An 18,400-nucleotide genomic window follows, 5' to 3' on the forward strand; every position below is an offset into this window, starting at 1 on the left:
TGTCTTCCTGGCACTTGAGTTCAACACATCACAGATCCAGTGGACAGATTACTTTGCATGGCTAGTAAGGATTCAGTGAGATGGAACAAATTGGCACCAATGACAAAGTTAGAGGTAGGTGGAAGGTCCTTAAAAAATATTCTAGGGAACTAGTATGTAAGATTAGGGCAAGGACCTCCAAAGTTGTATTTTTTTTAAATTCTACCTGTACTACATGCCACACCAGAAAAGCAGCAAGAGATTAGGGAGGTAAACAAGTGGCTTCAGAGTTGGTGTAGACAGGAGGGATGTGGGAGAACGGCACTGACTTTGCTGTCATCTACAGGTTCTACCATTGGGATGGGCTGTATCTCAATGGGGAGGGTGCAGCTGTGTTGGAGAAAAGATGGCTAGAAGGTTGGAGGAGTGTTTAAACTTGGAAATGGGGGGAGAGAAATCATAGAGATATAGGGGAAGATAGTGTAGACAGTGACTTGAAGACTGAGTAATGGAAATGGGGGTGGAATGGTGGGTAGGGTTAATATAGTTTGAACTGGCAGAATAGTTGATACTAAAAATAAGAAAATATCAAAAACTTCTAAAATATATGGCAACTAATGCTAGATGTCTGACCAATACAGAAGATGAACTGGAAGTAATATCTAAGGAAAACTAACACATAGTGGGAATAACAGAGACCTGGTTGAATGAAGGCTGTGACTGAGTGCTGAATCTGCAGGTTTACAGTCTGTTCAGAACCGATCATAAAAACTGGAAAGGGGAAGGGGTTTGTCTTTATGCAAAATCCTGTTTAAAGCCAACACTGTGAGAGTTATTTGTAAGGGAGATGAACATGTGGAGTCTGTATGGGTAGAAATACATGGAGGGAAAAACAATAGTATCCTCATAGGGGTTTTCTAAAGCCATTGAAAATATATTACTGAAGCAAATAAATGAAGCAGCAAATCACAATGAGGTCATTATTATGGGGAACTTTAACTATTCAGATGTAAACTGGGAAGCCGAAAACTATGGATCTAATTAAGGTAACAAGTTTTTGTCAATTACTAAAGATCCTACCCAACTTGTACAGGAACCAACTAGAGGGACAGCCATTTTAGACTTAATATTAACCAACAGACCAGACAGAATATCAGGAGTGATGATTTGGGGAGCACCTGGGTAATATAACACATTTAAACTTGTCTTTCAAGAGAGAATTTTATAGAGCAGCTAAAAAAATACTAAACTTTAGGAAGGCAAAGTTTGACCAGCTCAGAGATGACCTAAACCATATTAACTGGGACAATGTCCCCCAAAATAAGAATACGGACAATAAATGGAAAATGTTTAAGTTTATACTTTATAGAAATAAATGGGTTATGAATAGGCTATCTCATTAAGAGAATAGTATAAAATATATAGTAAGTTTCAAATACAAGTATGAAATCATTTTAAAAAGTGATACATTCTTTTTAAAAAATAAAACTACTGCTTCACAGCTGCCACTAGATCCTATAGCAATCATGAGCATTGTGTTTTATTGTTTTTGTTGTATCTAGGGAAGTATGGTGGAAGATGCTCTGAACTGTGTCAGGAAATCAGCGGACACTGTTACATCGGTGTACACCCAAGCTCTTCTGGCATATGCCTTCACCTTATCAGGAGACCATGAGCTGAGAGATCAGATACTGAAGAAACTGGATGAGACAGCTGTAAGGAAAGGTAAAGCATTTACTGCACAAGTAACTTTTTAAGCAGTCATTGTAATGAATTGTGAGACATTGTAGCGAGTCAATGGGTGAGATCACATTACCATTTTTACCTAAAATGAAGAACTAAAAGTGCTTTTTTTTCAGGACACAACACATATGTCTTTAGCAGGTGCCATCAATGTATGATTGGTGGGGTCACACCATGAGGACTCCCAGAGATCAGCAACATAATGGGGCAGTAGCATGTTCACTGCTGTATCTGCCACACAGATGTCTATATGGACTTGAGGGAGACCGGTACTGCAGCTTAACCGCACTCCGTTCTGTTTGCTTGAATAGGCTGAGGTGCAGTACCAGGCACACTTGTATGAACATCACTAGGTGGGCATTGAAGTAAAGGGCACCATCAACCTGCTGATCAATGGAGGTCCACTGCAGTACTACTGATGTTCAGTTAAAAGGGATATAACTTGCAAAAGCTACTTAATATTAAAACTATAGTGCTATTATGTTATGATTATCATGATAGAAAGTTTTCATTAACGTGCATGTGAATAATAATTGCCCAATCAATACATTATAATGCATCAGTGATTTGGGGTTAAGCAGTATATACTGTGAACCTTTCCAAAAGACCATCTCATCTGAGACTATCCTGATCCAGACTGAATTTTCCTGTAACAGATTTCATTCTGTTTATATCCTATGTACTGTTTTGTAAGTACATTTTCACAAGATTTGTAGTGGATCATGCCGAAGAGGTTTTGTTGGATGGGTGGATTGTACATATAGATGCACACAGACATATTTATAAACCATATTACATGGAGACCAATTACGATGGTAATATATTTAATTGGGTCCATACAATGATATTTGCATCACACAGTTTTTAGTACTTCTAGAGAAAAATTAAATTCAAGATTCACTACTGAATCTGAAGGCCATGTACTACGAGGTTTAAGGGAACATGTATGATCTTAAAAATACTATACACTGAAGCAAGGCCTGCAGCGCATAGAGGGAGTTGTACTCCCGCTAACACATTGCTCCTGGCCTGCAAATCATCTCTTTGCTGCAGCATTATTGGAATTTCTGTTCCCAAAATGGCTACATACCTTACGTTACAATCCAACACCATGGGGAAAACGAAAAGAGCAGTTCTGCCAAACATATAGAGTTCTTTCCCTCCACCCGATCACAATATGATGCTATCCACAGGCAGGAAGGAGCATAAGGTTGTGGTGTGACGGTCTTCCCAGTGTCCTCACCAACTTTTCCAACTTTACTCAATAAAAAAATGTTAAAATAACTGGCATACACAAGATGGAAAAACAGGTATAGTAGGGCTGCATTTCCTATTAGGGAATATAAAACTGAACAGTATCAGTCCCACTCTGTTTTGTAAAAATTGGGTGGAGTGTCTACTTAAGCAGAAACACTTAGATTGGAACATCATATGCTTACTTCAATAGTTATCTTTGTTTGTATAGAACTGGAGAGCCCTTTTAACAACATATTCTTGATTGATATTTCCTAAACAGGGGGATCAATGCACTGGGAAACAAACTCTTTCCATGCAGGTGAAATTGAGACCGCATCATATATTCTACTAGCCTTACTTTCCGAGAAGACACCTACCAAGAAATGTCTGGGAGAAAGTGTAGAAATCATGCGTTGGCTAGTGAGCAAGCAGAATACAAATGGAGGCTTCCAATCTTCTCAGGTTGTATATCTTTCCAAATAAACACTCAACTTTGTAGTGCAAGGCTGGTCTTAGGCCTTGGTCAGACGGGCTTTTTTTGCCCGATTTGCGCATGCGCATGCGTCTGGCGATTTTTTAAAACCATTGCTTTGCAATGGTATCGGACACATGAGCGCTTTTTATGCGCTCGTCCGATAAATTATAGAACAGAAATCGCAGATCACACCTATCTGCGATCTGCGATTCCTGTTCTCTTCTCTATATGCGCTCAATGGGGCCAGCGGCAGCAGCGCCGACCCCATTGAGAACATATAGTAGACAAATCATTCTTCTCTGCCACAGCTGTAACAGCTGTGGCAGAGAAGAACGATGTTTGCCCATTGAATTCAATGGAGCCGGCAATACAGCCGGCTCCATTGAAAGCAATGGGCTGCCGGACAGCGCTGGATGAATTGTCGGGAAGGGCTTAAATATATAAGCCCTTCCCTGCAATTCATCCCGAAAAGTGTTAAAATAAAAGAAATATATATACTCACCTGCTCCTGAATTCATGAATGGGTGTGACTGAGACCTGCCTCTGATTGGCTCAGCGCTGAGCCAATCAGGGGCAAGTCTGAGTCACACCCCCTTCAAACCCACTGCAGGCCGGCCGCGCAGATCTCCGGCTGCCGGGAGCAGGTGAGTATATATATATTTTATTTTAACACTTTTCTGGATGAATTGCAGGGAAGGGCTTATATATTTAAGCCCTTCCCGACAATTCATCCCACACTCACCCACAGCGCATTGCTTTCAATGGAGCTGGCTGTATTGCCGGCTCCATTGAATGCAATGCGCTGGACAGCTCCGGCCCGTTTCTAATGAAACGCGGCTAGGAGCAGATTTTCGGGCACCGGTCACGCGATTTGCGGATGCGCATCCGTCATGCGATCCGCAAATCGCGCGAAAAAACGCCCGTCTGACTAAGGCCTTACATATTAGGCTACTTTCACACAGATGATTAAAAAGTTGCACCCGAGATTCTTGGGGACAGCTCAGATCAGAAAGCACATGAATACACCATCTGTGTGCTGTCCGATGTGCTGGACATCACACATATAGGCTACTTTCACACGGATGATTCTTCTGTCCAATTTTCAGACTGATTTTTTTTAGGTCTGAAACTTGGACAGAAATTGGACCCATTCATTTGAATGGGTGTATACACATGGGATTTTTTTAACTTGGATGAATAAAAAAAATGGCAGCAAGTCCTATTTTTGTCAGATTTTCGGAAGAGATAAAAATGTGTGGAGTGGCACATGTAACTGTCTCGAGTCTTGCACATTGGACTGCACATGGATAAAATGTCCTTGTGCTGTCTCATGCAAGATGTGCCTAAGAATTTCAGGCACAACTTTTAAACCATCCATGCAGAAATAAGTACCTAAGGATACATGCATACAGTTGTCTTTTTCCATCTGATTTTCGTACAGTGAAATCGGTTCAAAAATCAGACAGAAATAGAATCCATTACTTTGAATGGGTGTATTCACATGGGCTTTTTTTTAACTTGGTGTTCCACACAGGATGTCTGTTTGCTGTCTGATTCGAGTTGCACCCGATAATCTGGGGCACAACTTTTTACACGTCCGTGGGTATGTAACCTTACATGTGCTGTTACTGTAAAAAAGTGCATGTGAATACACCCATTCTAATGAATGTGTTGTATTTTCGTCTGATTTCACTGTTCAAAAAAAAAAATTATTTTGTAATGTTTCCTTAACTTCATGAGTCAAATCTTACTAATTTGGGGGTGAGAAAAACGAATATGACAAAGAAAATATTTTATTAGCTCTAGTTTCTGTAATATACAATAGGTGGAAGTATGTTATTTTAATGGATCAAGAGAAAATTATACATTTTAATTACATATGATAACAACATCGAAAGTGCATTTGAAATTTTTTTAATGACAGTTACATTCTTAGAGTTCTAAATTGATGAAAGAATTCCTGACAGGTGGTTTGGTATGAAGAGAACCATGGGGTAGCTTCATGAGATCATTTTCTTTTGGCTTACCTCTTGTAAGTGAGTTCTGGAGCATCCCTACACACAGAGCAGAAGTAATCCGCAAGCATTGCTTCATTCCAACGGCCCTGATATCTTTGTTCTATTACAGAAATATCCTGGTGGAATCTTTCAAGTCTTGGGGGGAGTGGAGAAAAGGGATTTTAAGGGACATGTTGCATCCGAGTTGATAGTATTTTTTTCAGATGTACTGTCACCAACTGAGTGAATCCATGAATAACTCCCTTTAAGGCTTGTCAAGCTTCCTTTTCTTTTCTGGTCAAAACCTGGTCAAATACAAAATCATTTACAAGTTGTCAAATTTGTGGTCTAACAAAAATACCTTCCTTAATATAGATGAGCGAACGTGCTCTTCTGAGCTTGATGCTCGTTTGAGTATTAGTATACTCGATGGTGCTCGTTACTCGAGGACTAGAAGGGGGATGGTTGTCGTTAGAAGTGATACAGCCTTCATACTTAGCTTGGAGGAGTCCATGAATAGCCTCCATTCAGTTGGATAATGGTTTAAATTCAAACATTTCATCAAGCCATTAGTGTCACAGCAAACAACCAGATTGTTTTTCTTCTCAAAGGAAGGAAGCAGATCTCTCTGAGGTTCTCTGTACTGTGAGACCCTGACATCATGTTGGAGAAGATTCCATTTGCTGTAGTCTAAACCCTAGAAGTTCCGCCTTCTCCTTTGACAACTCAAGGTTGCGAATGAGATCACTCAATTACGCTAAACTCAGTTTGTGCAGCGTATCTTCTTTTACTTCAAAGTCAGGCTCATGGGATGTGGAAGGCTTGTTCGGTTCTTCTTTACCACACTGGTAAACTATCTGAATGTGGAATAGGTCGAATAGCAGATGGAAGAAACAATATGAAACTCAGTCATAGCAACATTTATTATGTTTATAACCTACAAACATATAGAGAACATTGTGTTATGTCATTTGAGAAGTGTGACAACTCCCCCCCCCCCCCAAAAAAAAAAAAAATCCCACAAAATAAAAATTTAAACTTTAAAAAAAAAGATAGGTCACTGTGTCTCCAAAGCAGAAGCTAATCAGACATTTTTATGGTGATTTTTGAATTCAGCAGATGGAAATATATAAGAATATGCTAATTTTGAGCCCGAAACAAAATTATCGTTGGGCAGTGTTTTCAGAGTCCTTTTTCTGTCCTAAAATCGAACGGAAATATTGTCCGCGTGAAGTAGCCTAAGGCCAGATTCATACCGGTATGAACGCAATTCTTCCACACAAACCAGAAGTTTTGTGTGTCTTAAATGCGCTCACATATTCTGACCACTGGGTGGCTTATTTCCATAAACAAATGCACTCTGCATGTGAACATGCAACTATGTAGGCACAAAATCTCATTTTTTTTTGCCTATTTGCACAACCCAGAAGTTCTTTGATTCTACTAAAATTTACTTTGATCACCAATTAAAGTACAGTCCAGTAGAACTGCTGGTGTTGTTTTTGTGGAAGTAATTTGGGTGCTATAATACAGTCATGTTACATGTGTGAAACTCGCCTCTTGCTTCTGGTTACTAATATAGAGGTCACTTTCTTATTTTTAGTTTAATGTTAAGTTCAAACAAGCCACAACAAATCTGCAGCCGTTCTGCTGCAATAGCTGCTCAATGACTTTTCCTACTAGATAATGAGTATGATGCAAATTTCAAAAATGTTGATTTTTCACCAAGGAAGTTTTTTGTCAAATGTGGACTTTGTTTCGAAAATTTCAATCACGTGATTTGTACTGTAGGTTTACAGCAGGTCTATCCTAAGAATATGTTCATGTGTTGGACTAAAATCTAACTAGAGCTATAGCCTCTAATTTCTACTGGGTATTTGCTGTAGATGAGTTGCAGGTCTGCCGCAGATTCATTCACGGATTTGCTCCATTGTCATTCAGTGAGACTACACTGCTGCATTTTTGTCCAAAATAAGTGGCCTCCCACTCACAGTCAGAAATCTGTGCAGAAACTTTCTGATGCCTAGTTGCGGAGACCCTTGTCACATGCGTGTGGATTGTTAGCGTACTTCATGCGGAATGAGTCGTGGAATCCATAGCATTAAATCTGATGTCGAGTAAAATTATATTTACCACAGTTGATATCAAAACTTTTCCCACAGCCATAATAATAGGGCTATTTACTATATATTAGAGTGGTTGCCTTCTTCTATAAAGGGTTCAACTTTAGGTTTTGTGTTGGGCTTTGGATCCCCAGCTTCAATTGTGAACAAGACAGCAATTTCCTTCCATTCTAGATACAGTAGTGTAACTTACTTGTCTCAGTTACCATTTTAACCCATGTAAATTCTTTCTCCTTTTTCCTGTAGGACACGACCCTAGGTCTTCAAGCTCTGTCCAAATATGCCAAAGTCATGAAGTATAAAAAGGGGGATTCAATGGTGACAATTCGATCAAAGTCCGGCTTCGAGAGAACTGTTCATGTGGACAAAAGCAATAGTTTTCTTGTACAAAGTGTTGACCTTCCAGAAATCCCAGGAGAATATACAGTTAGTGTTACAGGCAATGGCTCAGTCTATTTACAGGTATGAACAGCATATGTTTCTGGCCTGAGATGAGGCTTATAATATTGTATGATATACTTATTTTTCTAATCTTGTTTATATTGTTAAAATTATCTACTGTACTTGTTTTAAAGGGCTTTCTCACATGAGCAATTACTAGCGCTTACGGCATGTGTATATCGTGTGTGAGGAGCACACAACAGTACGCAGTACATTGCATACTGCTGCGTGCCAATAAATCCCCATACACTATCTTGGTGTCTATGCGCATGTAATACGCCCCGAGACAGCGCATGTCATGTTCTTTTTTTCACATGCATTTCGTACACTGTGCGAGAGAGAGGGACCATTATAAGTTTTGTAAAGTTTCTTACCGCATATTATGCTCGCAAAAACCTGTGCATGTAATACGTGGTAAAACACACTTGTGTGAGAGAGTCTTAAGGTTCACACAAGTGTTATAGCTTCTATTGAACAATAGCTTCCAACAGAGCTATGACTACTGTGTGGGCCCTATTGTCTTTTGTGGTGTCCATCAGGGTCTATCAGGGCTGGTATGATTGGTGTATCGGCTTTGTAAGAGATCTTAATGGATTATAATGCATTGACTTATAATGCGTCCATTAAGTTTTGGGGGGTTATTTTGTTTTTTAGTAGACAACACAGCATACTCCTCTATTCAGGTACAACATAAACCAGATGAGAAAGAACTAATGTAACAGAGACTCTTCTACTTGCAGTCACACCTACATTACAACGTTCTACCTGACGCATCTGAGAGAAGCCATTTTTTTTTCAATATAAGCAGTGAACCATCTGTCTGCACCCATGAATCACAGAAGAAATTTAATATACACATGGATATTGGGTGAGATAACATTTCTAATAGGAGGCTATTAATGGTCTGCATAATGTCATCCAAACTACATAAATTGACACTTTGTATCAAGTTGTTGGAAGTGTAGATGTTATACAATTACTTGTGCTTATAAATCGGGATTGTGCGCCAGCAAATTTCTGCTAGCAGCAGCCAGAATACTATTCTCTTCCTGACAGTAGTCCATAGTTTCCCCTTCCATCTCCCAGCTTCCCCCACCCACACAGAGTAATTGATGGATTTTACTGTAGTAGTTTGTATACATGTAGATAATCACTCTACATGGGTGGGGGGAGCAGGACTCACAGGCTTTCTCTATGAGTCCTAGCAGTATTTCACATCAAAATACTCAATCAAATTATAGAAAACAGTATAAGCCTCAGTTTAACACCTTACTCTATCCCATGCCCTCAGAGAGCAGAATTGATAGAACCACTTTAAGCACTACTTGTAGCTCATTCTTATTTAATGCTGTTGAAACTAAATTTTTGAAACTAAAGTCCATTAACCTGAAATATTCATTATTTGTAGATATTCTGGAAAGCGAAAAAACACCAATATGGCGGTGATCTTAATTGAGCCTCTATCAGGATATGTTCCTGATAAAAACAGTATTAAAAAGGTGAGGAATATTACAGTCAGAAAAGATCAATAATGAACTCACTAAGCTGATCATAAAAGTTTATGTATGAGTATGATATGGTCTGTTTTTAATTACAAACTAGCTGATTGGAATAGATTTTGCCTGAGGCCGCTGACTTGATATTATGAGCACTTATTATCTGTATCTTTGAATGGTCTTTGAATGGTCATACACATTAGAGTAACAGCCCAACCTGCTAATTTCAACTGACCTTCTAATGAGTATAGGAGTTTCCTAACTCTTTCTTGTGGTAGATATTGGGGGGAAGAAGTATCAGACTGTTGAATTTCAACATTTATGATTCTCTTTTGTTCTAAGAGGAGAAAAGCCACCACCAGAGGTGTCTGGCAGCAGCTTATCTCCTTGTCCCATTCAGACCACATGCATGCTTTGCCGAGCCATGCATATGAATGCATGGGTGGACAGGCAAAAGAAAATAGCCATGTTCCAAATGGTAAGTTATTCAAAGTCAATGGCCGGCTTTGCATATAACAGACTGAGCACTACAGCTGATAAGACAATGATAGAACACTCAAAATTCCTCCTAGAGGTAAAGCTACTCCTGCCACTAATGCTAACTTTGGTGGAAGATGTGGCTAATAGATCTATAACATCTGGCAGCACTCTTTCCTGCAACCAAAGATCTGGTATTCCACACTGCTTTAAAATTAAGGAGTTACAAAAAAAAACATGTAAAACGACAAGCAATCAAAACAAAATAATAAACAATAAGATAAAATAAGAGAGGTTCCTGTTTACAATTTAAATGGACTAGGAGGGGTGATACAAAAGGCACATGGTACAAGTTTTGTCCAAGGGATTAACTCTATATGTTGGCGTAAGGAATATGCTATAAACCAGCCAGTATCTGAGCCAACCTAAATAGAGAGTAGTCACTAGAGGACAGTAGCTAGTTAAGGACAAAGATTGCAGTGGAGGTATATGCAGCCGGACAAAATTCTGTAACCCTGGGTTCACACGGGTCGGAATTCCAACGAAAATCTTGCCGTTTTGCCGCAGTGAAAAAACATGAGATTTCCGCTGGGAAAGTGTAGCTTTAAAACCCACGGCACATAGCCGCAGCTTTTGGAGCGGCTTGGCTGCATGCTTTTCCATTACAGATAGCGCTCCGATAGAGAGAAGTGCAGCCACAACGGAGAAAAAAAAATAGACATGCTGCGGCCAGGGAATCTGTGCCGCAGCAACGGATTGGTCGTCCCGTGTGGACGAGATTTTTTTTTCCGCTGCAAATCCGACCTGTGTGAACCCAGCCTAAGGATCATAAATTATGGTTATGTCACATAGGACTCCTTTGAAGGATTACAAAATGATATTTCAAGGCAGACTTTAAACTACGAATGTTAGGCGCAAGTCTAATGAACAAGGAAGGAGGTTTTAGAGGTTGGGTGCAGCAAAGGAGAAATCCCTGTAACAGTTTTTATATTATACACAAGACAAGTTTGCTAGTGATTTGACTATATCTACTATAATAAGACTTAGAAAATATCTCATTTAATAGTAGAAAATGCTTTACTTTTACAGCTGAAGAAGAATCCAGTAGTAAAGAGAACAGAAGTGTCAGCCAAGAAAGTTTCCATTTACCTGGAAAAGGTGAGTAACAATTTTCTTTTAAAACTCATATTTTGACTCACCAGTTATGTACTCGCAGTGCTGTTTTATAGAGTCAAACACTTTATAGAGTCACACTTTAAGGTTCTCTTCCCCTGGCTGTTGGCTGCAAGTGTGTTTAATGTGCTTAGTTAAATAAACTAACGACGTTTCATGTTTTCCCTGTTTTAATCTGTCAAGCAGAGTTTAGAGACCCCCCCATACAAATACTATTGGTGGGTTTGGCCAACTTTCTTTTAACGTGTATGGGAAGAGTCAAAGTAATAAGAGGGTCAACAATTAATTTCATTCTAAGACTAACTAAATAGTGTATGCGTTCAATCAGTGATGCAAAAATGTTTGATATTTCTGAACCATTTCTATAGGGAATTAGATTCAGCACTGAGTCTGATCTCTGTATATCTGTTTTGAGCTAAAGGGGCAACTAATTAACCCCTTCACGCTAAACAGCATACATGTATGCTCTCCGGCGGTGGAGTGTCTTTTAAAGGGGAGCTGAGCCCACATTCATACAGGGTGGTATGTTGACTGTATTTGACAGCCAACACTCTCCACACCAGCCGAGATAACTCCCATCATGGCTACTAACAGTTAAGATGTCGCTGGCAAATCTGACTGTGGCATTTACATGGCCCGACAGAGGGAGTTCACCCTGTCTCAAAAAAAATATTTTGGAAATGTAATAAAAAAACTGTATGTACCTCAAAATGGTACCTATAAAAACTATAGGTTGCTCTGCAAAACACAAGCCCTCAGGTGACTATGTCTAGGGAATATAAAGAAGTTATTATTTTTTTGAAAGCAGGAAGGAAAAAACTGAAAAGAATAAAAAAAAACTAAAAAAAAGCTTTGACGTGAAGGGAGTAAAAAATAATTATGAAGAAATAAAACTCTAGCAGATATGCAGATTTCCTATATGTCCTCATTTTCCAAAAGAAGAAAAAAAAATATATATATATAGTGTATGTATATATATATATATAATACGAATTTATTTATTTTTAATTTTTGAGTTGAAAATTCTGCAAAGAAGTGCAGTTAAAAAATATACCGTGCCCTGCAAAGAGTAAACCCTCATAAACCTGCTGTTTGATGGATGCATAAAGAAGGTTGTGGCTCCCAGAATATGGCATTGCAAAAGCTAAAAAAAAAAATCCAGGCAACGCCTACTGCATGAACCATATTCACTCGCTGCAGGATTACCCCAACTACAAAGTCTGTTGCAACCCAACAAATGCAATTTAGTCAATAGTGATAGCATAATATTCCAGCTCTAATAAACGATGCAAAGCGCCCACCATAAGTTTTAGCCGATGCCCCTTGTAAATGGCTTATAAGTAATAATACATTCCTGCCCTCCACTTACATTATGTCTTGCAGTGTAGCTGGCAGGAAGCTGTAGTGAAGACTGGATTTTTCTGAACAGCTGCTGTCACCTTTTGGCTATGTCAGGTTTATATCTGCTATAACAAGTTCAATATAAACACTAGTGTTTAGCCCAGAGGAAAGTGCAAAAATTCACCCATAACACTGCAGATCTAGTATGGAATAAAAAGGATCCAAATACATCTGAACTTGGTAGAAAACCCCTCTAATTGTTCTTCCTTCCAAAATACCTCACTTCCTTCACTGGTTGATTGTATCTTGTTCTTTTGCAGCTCACTCATACACCTGAAAGCTTTGTCCTTTCTTTTGAGCAAGAAACACATGTAGAGAATCTGCAGCCTGCCATTGTCGCAGTCCATGATTATTACTTTCCAGGTTAGTTGGGAAATAATTGGATAAAGTAGTACATGTATTTTCAAATTAGCATTGTAGCCCAATTCAGCTGCCATGGGCCGTGGGAGCTTAGCCTGGCAGCAGTGGTGGGCAACTGGGTCATTCCTCCTGTGTGCACTGTTATGGCCAAGTGGGGCCATGCCCAGTATTGTAGCGACCCACTTAAGAGATTGCCATGAAGTGGTTAGTGCGCTTATACAATTTGATTGAAATGTAACAAAGAACCTCATGTTTATAAATAATGCTGAGAAGTGTTAGATCAAATCTATAATTTATGATTATGCATCCATATCTCTTTTCTACAGTGTTGTATAATTTCCTTCTAAGGAAAAATATATCATGGGCCGATTACATGGACCCTATGACCTTTTTCTGTCAGCAAATTTCTATGTTTCTATGAATGATAAGGTTCTTGGGATGGAATCCCCAAAGATCACACACTGATGGCCTAACATGTAGATAGCTTATCAATGTAAAATGTCCAGAAAACCTTTTAGTTGGGAAGGTAGCAGGTTTCCAGTAGTTTTCCCGCCCCATCAGGATTACCTTTTTCAAACGAACATTTAGGCATCCCCACTACGGACTCCCACCTATCAGTCAGAACAGAGACTTGTAGCAAAGAGCGACTTCTGATGCGAAGGACTCAATATGACCATGTATTACACTGTCACTAGTCATTGGAAAGATCAGTTTCAGGGCTTATTCAGATGAACGTATTTCACATCAGTATTTTGAGAGCCAAAACCAGGAGTGGGTCACAAGACATGCAAAGATTTCCATTATACTTTCTCTCCACTCCTGGTTTTGGCTCACAAAATACTAATATAAAATATGTTCCTGTGAATAAGCCCTTACAGAGATCCCACAGTGGTAATTACTTATCTTTCAGGGTTACGTCAGACCACTTGTTTTAAATTCATAACTGACAGGGCTAATTCTAAGAATCAGTTGTTCCAGTTTGAGAATCCCTTTAACCCCTTCCTCACATTTTGTATGACAATTCTTCAGACCTTCTTCAATATTCATGTTTAATTGACTACATTAAAGGGAATCTGTCAGCACGAAAATGCAGCCCATACTGTAGGCAGCATATTATAGAAAGAGCTAAGCAGATTAATACATAGTTTTATAGCAAAATAATCATTATAACTTGTATTTTATTCATTTATCTCTCTGCACATTCTGATCTGAGTGGTCCAATGGGCGGTCCTATTAGTGATTGACAGCTACCTCTGTATGTACAGCCATACACAGATAGCTATCATTCACTGATAGGACCGTCCATTGGACGACTCAGATCAGAATGTGCAGAGAGATAAATGAATAAAATACAAGTTATACTGAATGAATTCCTATAAAACTATATATCAGTCTGCTCCGCTACTCCTGCTCTACAACATGATGCCTGCAGTTTGGACTGTATTTTCAATCTGACAGATTCCCTTTAATCTTTCTTTTTACCTTTCAGAATGATTGGTTAGTCTCTGTTCAGGTAACTTCATGCCTATGTTATGCGAGGGACACAATTTATAATTAGTAATGTTATAATCAGTGAATCTGACATTCTTGCTTTATGTATATCATCTTTCTATTACAGATGAGTATTTGGCGTTCCTGTACAATGCCCCCTGCAGTGGAGGTAAAGAATGAGCCCAGAATTCTTTCACTATCAGTAGATCTATTTTTGACAAATTTCTATAATATCATTAGTAAAGCTGTTTTCACCTTTGGATATATTCAGGTATAGCAGCTACTGTTACATTTGTGCGGGGAGCAAGTACAGCACCCACCACGTACACCATTAACACTTCAGACCAAGATGTAATTAATGTCCACAATGGTCACATCTAGACATTTATAATATCACCAAAATGTGAGGAACACAAAATAGGACAAGTTACGGCAACAGAAATATTGGGAAGGGAACACTATGGCATGGCAGACCCTGTCTAGGGACCTAGTCTGTTCTTGGATGGGGGTTGGGGGAAGATGTTTAATGTAGATGAAAAGCGCAATGTAAATAATAAAGTAGAAGTGAGTAAGCCCCATCACAGAATACATAACTACAGGTACTTGGCTGACAGGAGTCTGCTGCCTCACCAAACACCTCAGGCAGGACAATAACTAGCACCCATGTAGAGGCGGGCCCACAATAAATATACCTCCATTATGGCTGATTGGATCTGTTAAGGGTAACACCTTCCTATTGTTTAATCAATCCATACACCACAGGAGATGTTATAGCAGGTAGTGAAAAAGGATACATTATACACTGAGCCTACTGAGGGATTTCTGACAGAAAACACATCAGGGACCTTCTGCCATGACAAGAAGAATGTGGTGATGTGGGCCTGGGCTGACATCTAGAGGTCACCCCAACTTCACTTCCTGATTGCGGCTGGTGCAATACAACAAGTACATTTTGCTGCAGTGTTAATTCCACAAGATAATTGGCATGCTGTGACTATGAAAATCTGCAGCATATCCTGACATTCTTCTACAACCTGCAGAGTGAATTTTGCAAATCTCATCCATATGTATTGTATCAATTTGCAAATATTCTGCTGTCTGCTGTGTCTGAACATTCCTGTATAGGTTTTCTTTTCTTATCTTGGCATGTGCTCAGAGAACCTTTTTTAGAATTAAAGAAGCAACCTGATTGGTCGCAGTGGACTAATTCTCCACTTTGGATTAGCACTTGTTTTGATAATTCTTCTCCATGACATTTTGATTCCAGAAGATGGGCTAGTTTATTGTGTTTGCTAATGAAAAAAATATTCTTGTAAGGATAATAATGTGTCATAGTCTATCATCATTAAATCAGTAAGGGTGGCTTCACACCAGCGTGTTTATGTGCGGCATACGCGCACACAAAAACACGCTTCTATTAGAACCAATGCATTCCTTATGGTGTGTTCACATATCCGTGTTTTACAGGTGTGTGCCTGTAAAGATAGGACATGCATGCACCATAGGGAATGCACGCATTGTCTCCAATGGAACCGCCGCTGCTGCCGGCGGCTCCATTGAAGACAATGGTCTGCCGGCACCCCTGTGACAGCTGTGGTAGGGAATTCTTTATTCCTCGCAGGGATGAAGAATTCCTTTCCTGCATCTGTCACAGATGTGGCAGGTGCAGCAGGGAATTCTTTTTGCTCATGGGGATGAAGGAAACATCTGCCACATGTGGCAGATGTGTTATTCATCCCCGCAGGAACACGGCAGCAGCGGAAGGTAAGTATTTTTTTTTTACTTTTAATTTTTTTTTACATTAAAATTCTTGTTTTTCAAGCAAGAGCTTATATGTAAAGCCCTTCCCTGAAAAACAATGCAGGTGTGCCGGAAGACCATTACCTTCAATTGAGCAGCCTGTAGAAGCCATGGCTCCATTGAAAGCAATTCACGGACCTTCATACATGCATGTTTTTGCACGTACATAGGTGCGCACCTATGTACGCACAAAAACACGCTTGAGTGAAACCACCCTGAAACTTGGCCACAGACTTTAGCTAAATTTGAATGGTTGAGTGGCACCCCTCCCTCATATGTTATTAGATTTTTGGAGACTTATGTTGCATATCCTATTCTCTGAGAATTTCCTTACTTCTAATCCTTCTAAAGTATAACAGACCCCATCCCCTGAGTCATTTCCAGAGTTTACTCCTGCTCCCCTTCCTCAAAGCCTATACAACATAGACCTGGAGTACAGATGGCTTTAGTTTGAGCTTTTATTGTGCTTGTTTTTCTTTTATCCGTTAATAATACAATTTCCAGGTGTATGTGAAACTAGCTGATATACCCGGCTACGCCCAAGTTAATTAGATACAGGTGTTTATGCATTGTTCGCATGGAAAATTTTATGAAGTCAAGGTTACTTTAGAGTAACCAAGGAATAAAATATGTTTACATATAGAGGAGCATTAGATTCTACTCAGGCTCCATGTACCGATGTCCCTCTACAGAATGTGCCACCACTCCCACTCTCCTCGTTTAGGACCTAAAGAATGTTTGCGCCAAATTTCTTGCTTGTACGACATCGAGAAGTTACATTACATAGCAATGCACTTACTTTTGCAATTAGCATTGAATAATCGAGTTGTGAATTCCCTACCCTGCCTAACTGCATTTTCTGGAAACTATCAAAAAAAAGAAATAAAAACAGCACTTTTTAACTGATATTTTAAATGGCTGTCTCCAAGTACTTGCTGTTTTAGTAAACCCTAATTATTTGTCTACAGTTGTAGCTCACTGTGATGTAAGCACTGATGAGAGAGCTGATTGTGGACATCCAGGTATATCAAGAGAAGATTGTGAAAAGAAAGACTGCTGCTTCAATTCCAGTGTCCACGCATCTAAATGGTGTTTCTTCAAAGGTTTGACATCACAATTTCTCTACAGAACTTTTCTTTTTTCATTCTTTTTAGTTTTCAACTTTTTCGAACATGTGGTAATTTAGAAATTTTCAAAAATTAAAACACCATAATTTAAAAGTGAAATTACAGTATTGTAGCTTGAGGGCCCAAGTACGAGGTGTGGGTCTTACAGGTCTTGTATGGACTGAAGTACAGGATAATTGGCACATGCCTAGAAGGCCATGTCCATTTTTACCAGTGCAAAAAAGTTTATGTTGGGAAAAAATGTTGAGGTATTTCATTAAATTGTTCAGAAAGCTATTTTCGAGATTACTATGATAGCCGCTCATGAACTTAACATTCAGGAGGAATACGGTTACTTAACTGCCAACAGCTAAGGCTTCTATAAGTTGTCAGTCACACAGTTGTGTAGTTTAACATGCTGGTCATACCTATACTTTTAGGTAACCATAGTACTGACACTTCATTCTTCCTCAATAGTAGGGAGTGAGCACAAGTCATGCAGAAATGATAAATATGAGGCATTAGTTGATGATATAGTTAAAATATACTGAATATGTTAAGTAAAATAAACTGAATTAATGAATCTTAAAATGGAGTAAAAGGAAGAAAGGGTTTTGCATCGAAACTAATGCTTTCTTAAAGCAATTTACATGCTCCATACATGTCTAATGGACTAGTTTGCTGCAGAAAGCGATTCAGCGTGAACACATTGATTTAATGATTATCTTCTATTTCTTCCAGGGTTTAAGAAGACAGAAAACCACTAATCAGTGACCAGTAACTGCACCAGTGGTCTCTGCTCAGTGCAATAGACCATGATAACTTCATGAAGGCATCTACATAATCTAATGTCTCCTGTAATGAAACAATAAATAAAAAGTTTCCATGCTGTGAAGTTTGTGTCATTCAGTTCATTAAGAATACAATAATCCTGTACACAGGGTGACTGGCCCAGCAGAGGCAACCAATATGGGGGCCTGGCAGAAGACCGAATTTGGAGCTAATAACTTGCATTTAGGCTAATATTTCTTTTGACATGAACCACAAAAAACTTATTAGACCTCATTGATGAGAGTCATTGATTTGCAATGCTGACAACAAA

At 39.1% G+C, this 18,400-nt stretch overlaps 1 protein-coding gene and 1 long non-coding RNA gene across 2 annotated transcripts in view; both read left to right on the top strand.

Moving 5' to 3' along the window:
• Positions 1-14,395, top strand: part of LOC136626663 (alpha-2-macroglobulin-like protein 1) — a 200,952-nt gene extending 186,557 nt beyond the window's left edge. Inside the window, exons 28-35 of the mRNA XM_066601680.1 lie at positions 1,542-1,704; positions 3,239-3,420; positions 7,800-8,015; positions 8,735-8,862; positions 9,403-9,493; positions 11,057-11,125; positions 12,802-12,904; positions 14,391-14,395. Of these exons, the coding sequence (XP_066457777.1) occupies positions 1,542-1,704; positions 3,239-3,420; positions 7,800-8,015; positions 8,735-8,862; positions 9,403-9,493; positions 11,057-11,125; positions 12,802-12,904; positions 14,391-14,395 (957 nt within the window). The remainder of the gene's footprint in view (positions 1-1,541; positions 1,705-3,238; positions 3,421-7,799; positions 8,016-8,734; positions 8,863-9,402; positions 9,494-11,056; positions 11,126-12,801; positions 12,905-14,390) is intronic.
• Positions 14,396-14,530: 135 nt separating this feature from the next.
• LOC136626153 (uncharacterized) lies at positions 14,531-18,193 on the top strand. The gene is made up of 3 exons (XR_010792636.1): positions 14,531-14,561; positions 17,161-17,295; positions 18,040-18,193. It is a non-coding gene; the product is annotated as an uncharacterized lncRNA (long non-coding RNA).
• Positions 18,194-18,400: the final 207 nt, after the last annotated feature.

The sequence above is a fragment of the Eleutherodactylus coqui genome, chromosome 4 (assembly GCF_035609145.1).
Source record: "Eleutherodactylus coqui strain aEleCoq1 chromosome 4, aEleCoq1.hap1, whole genome shotgun sequence".
NCBI lineage: Eukaryota > Metazoa > Chordata > Amphibia > Anura > Eleutherodactylidae > Eleutherodactylus > Eleutherodactylus coqui.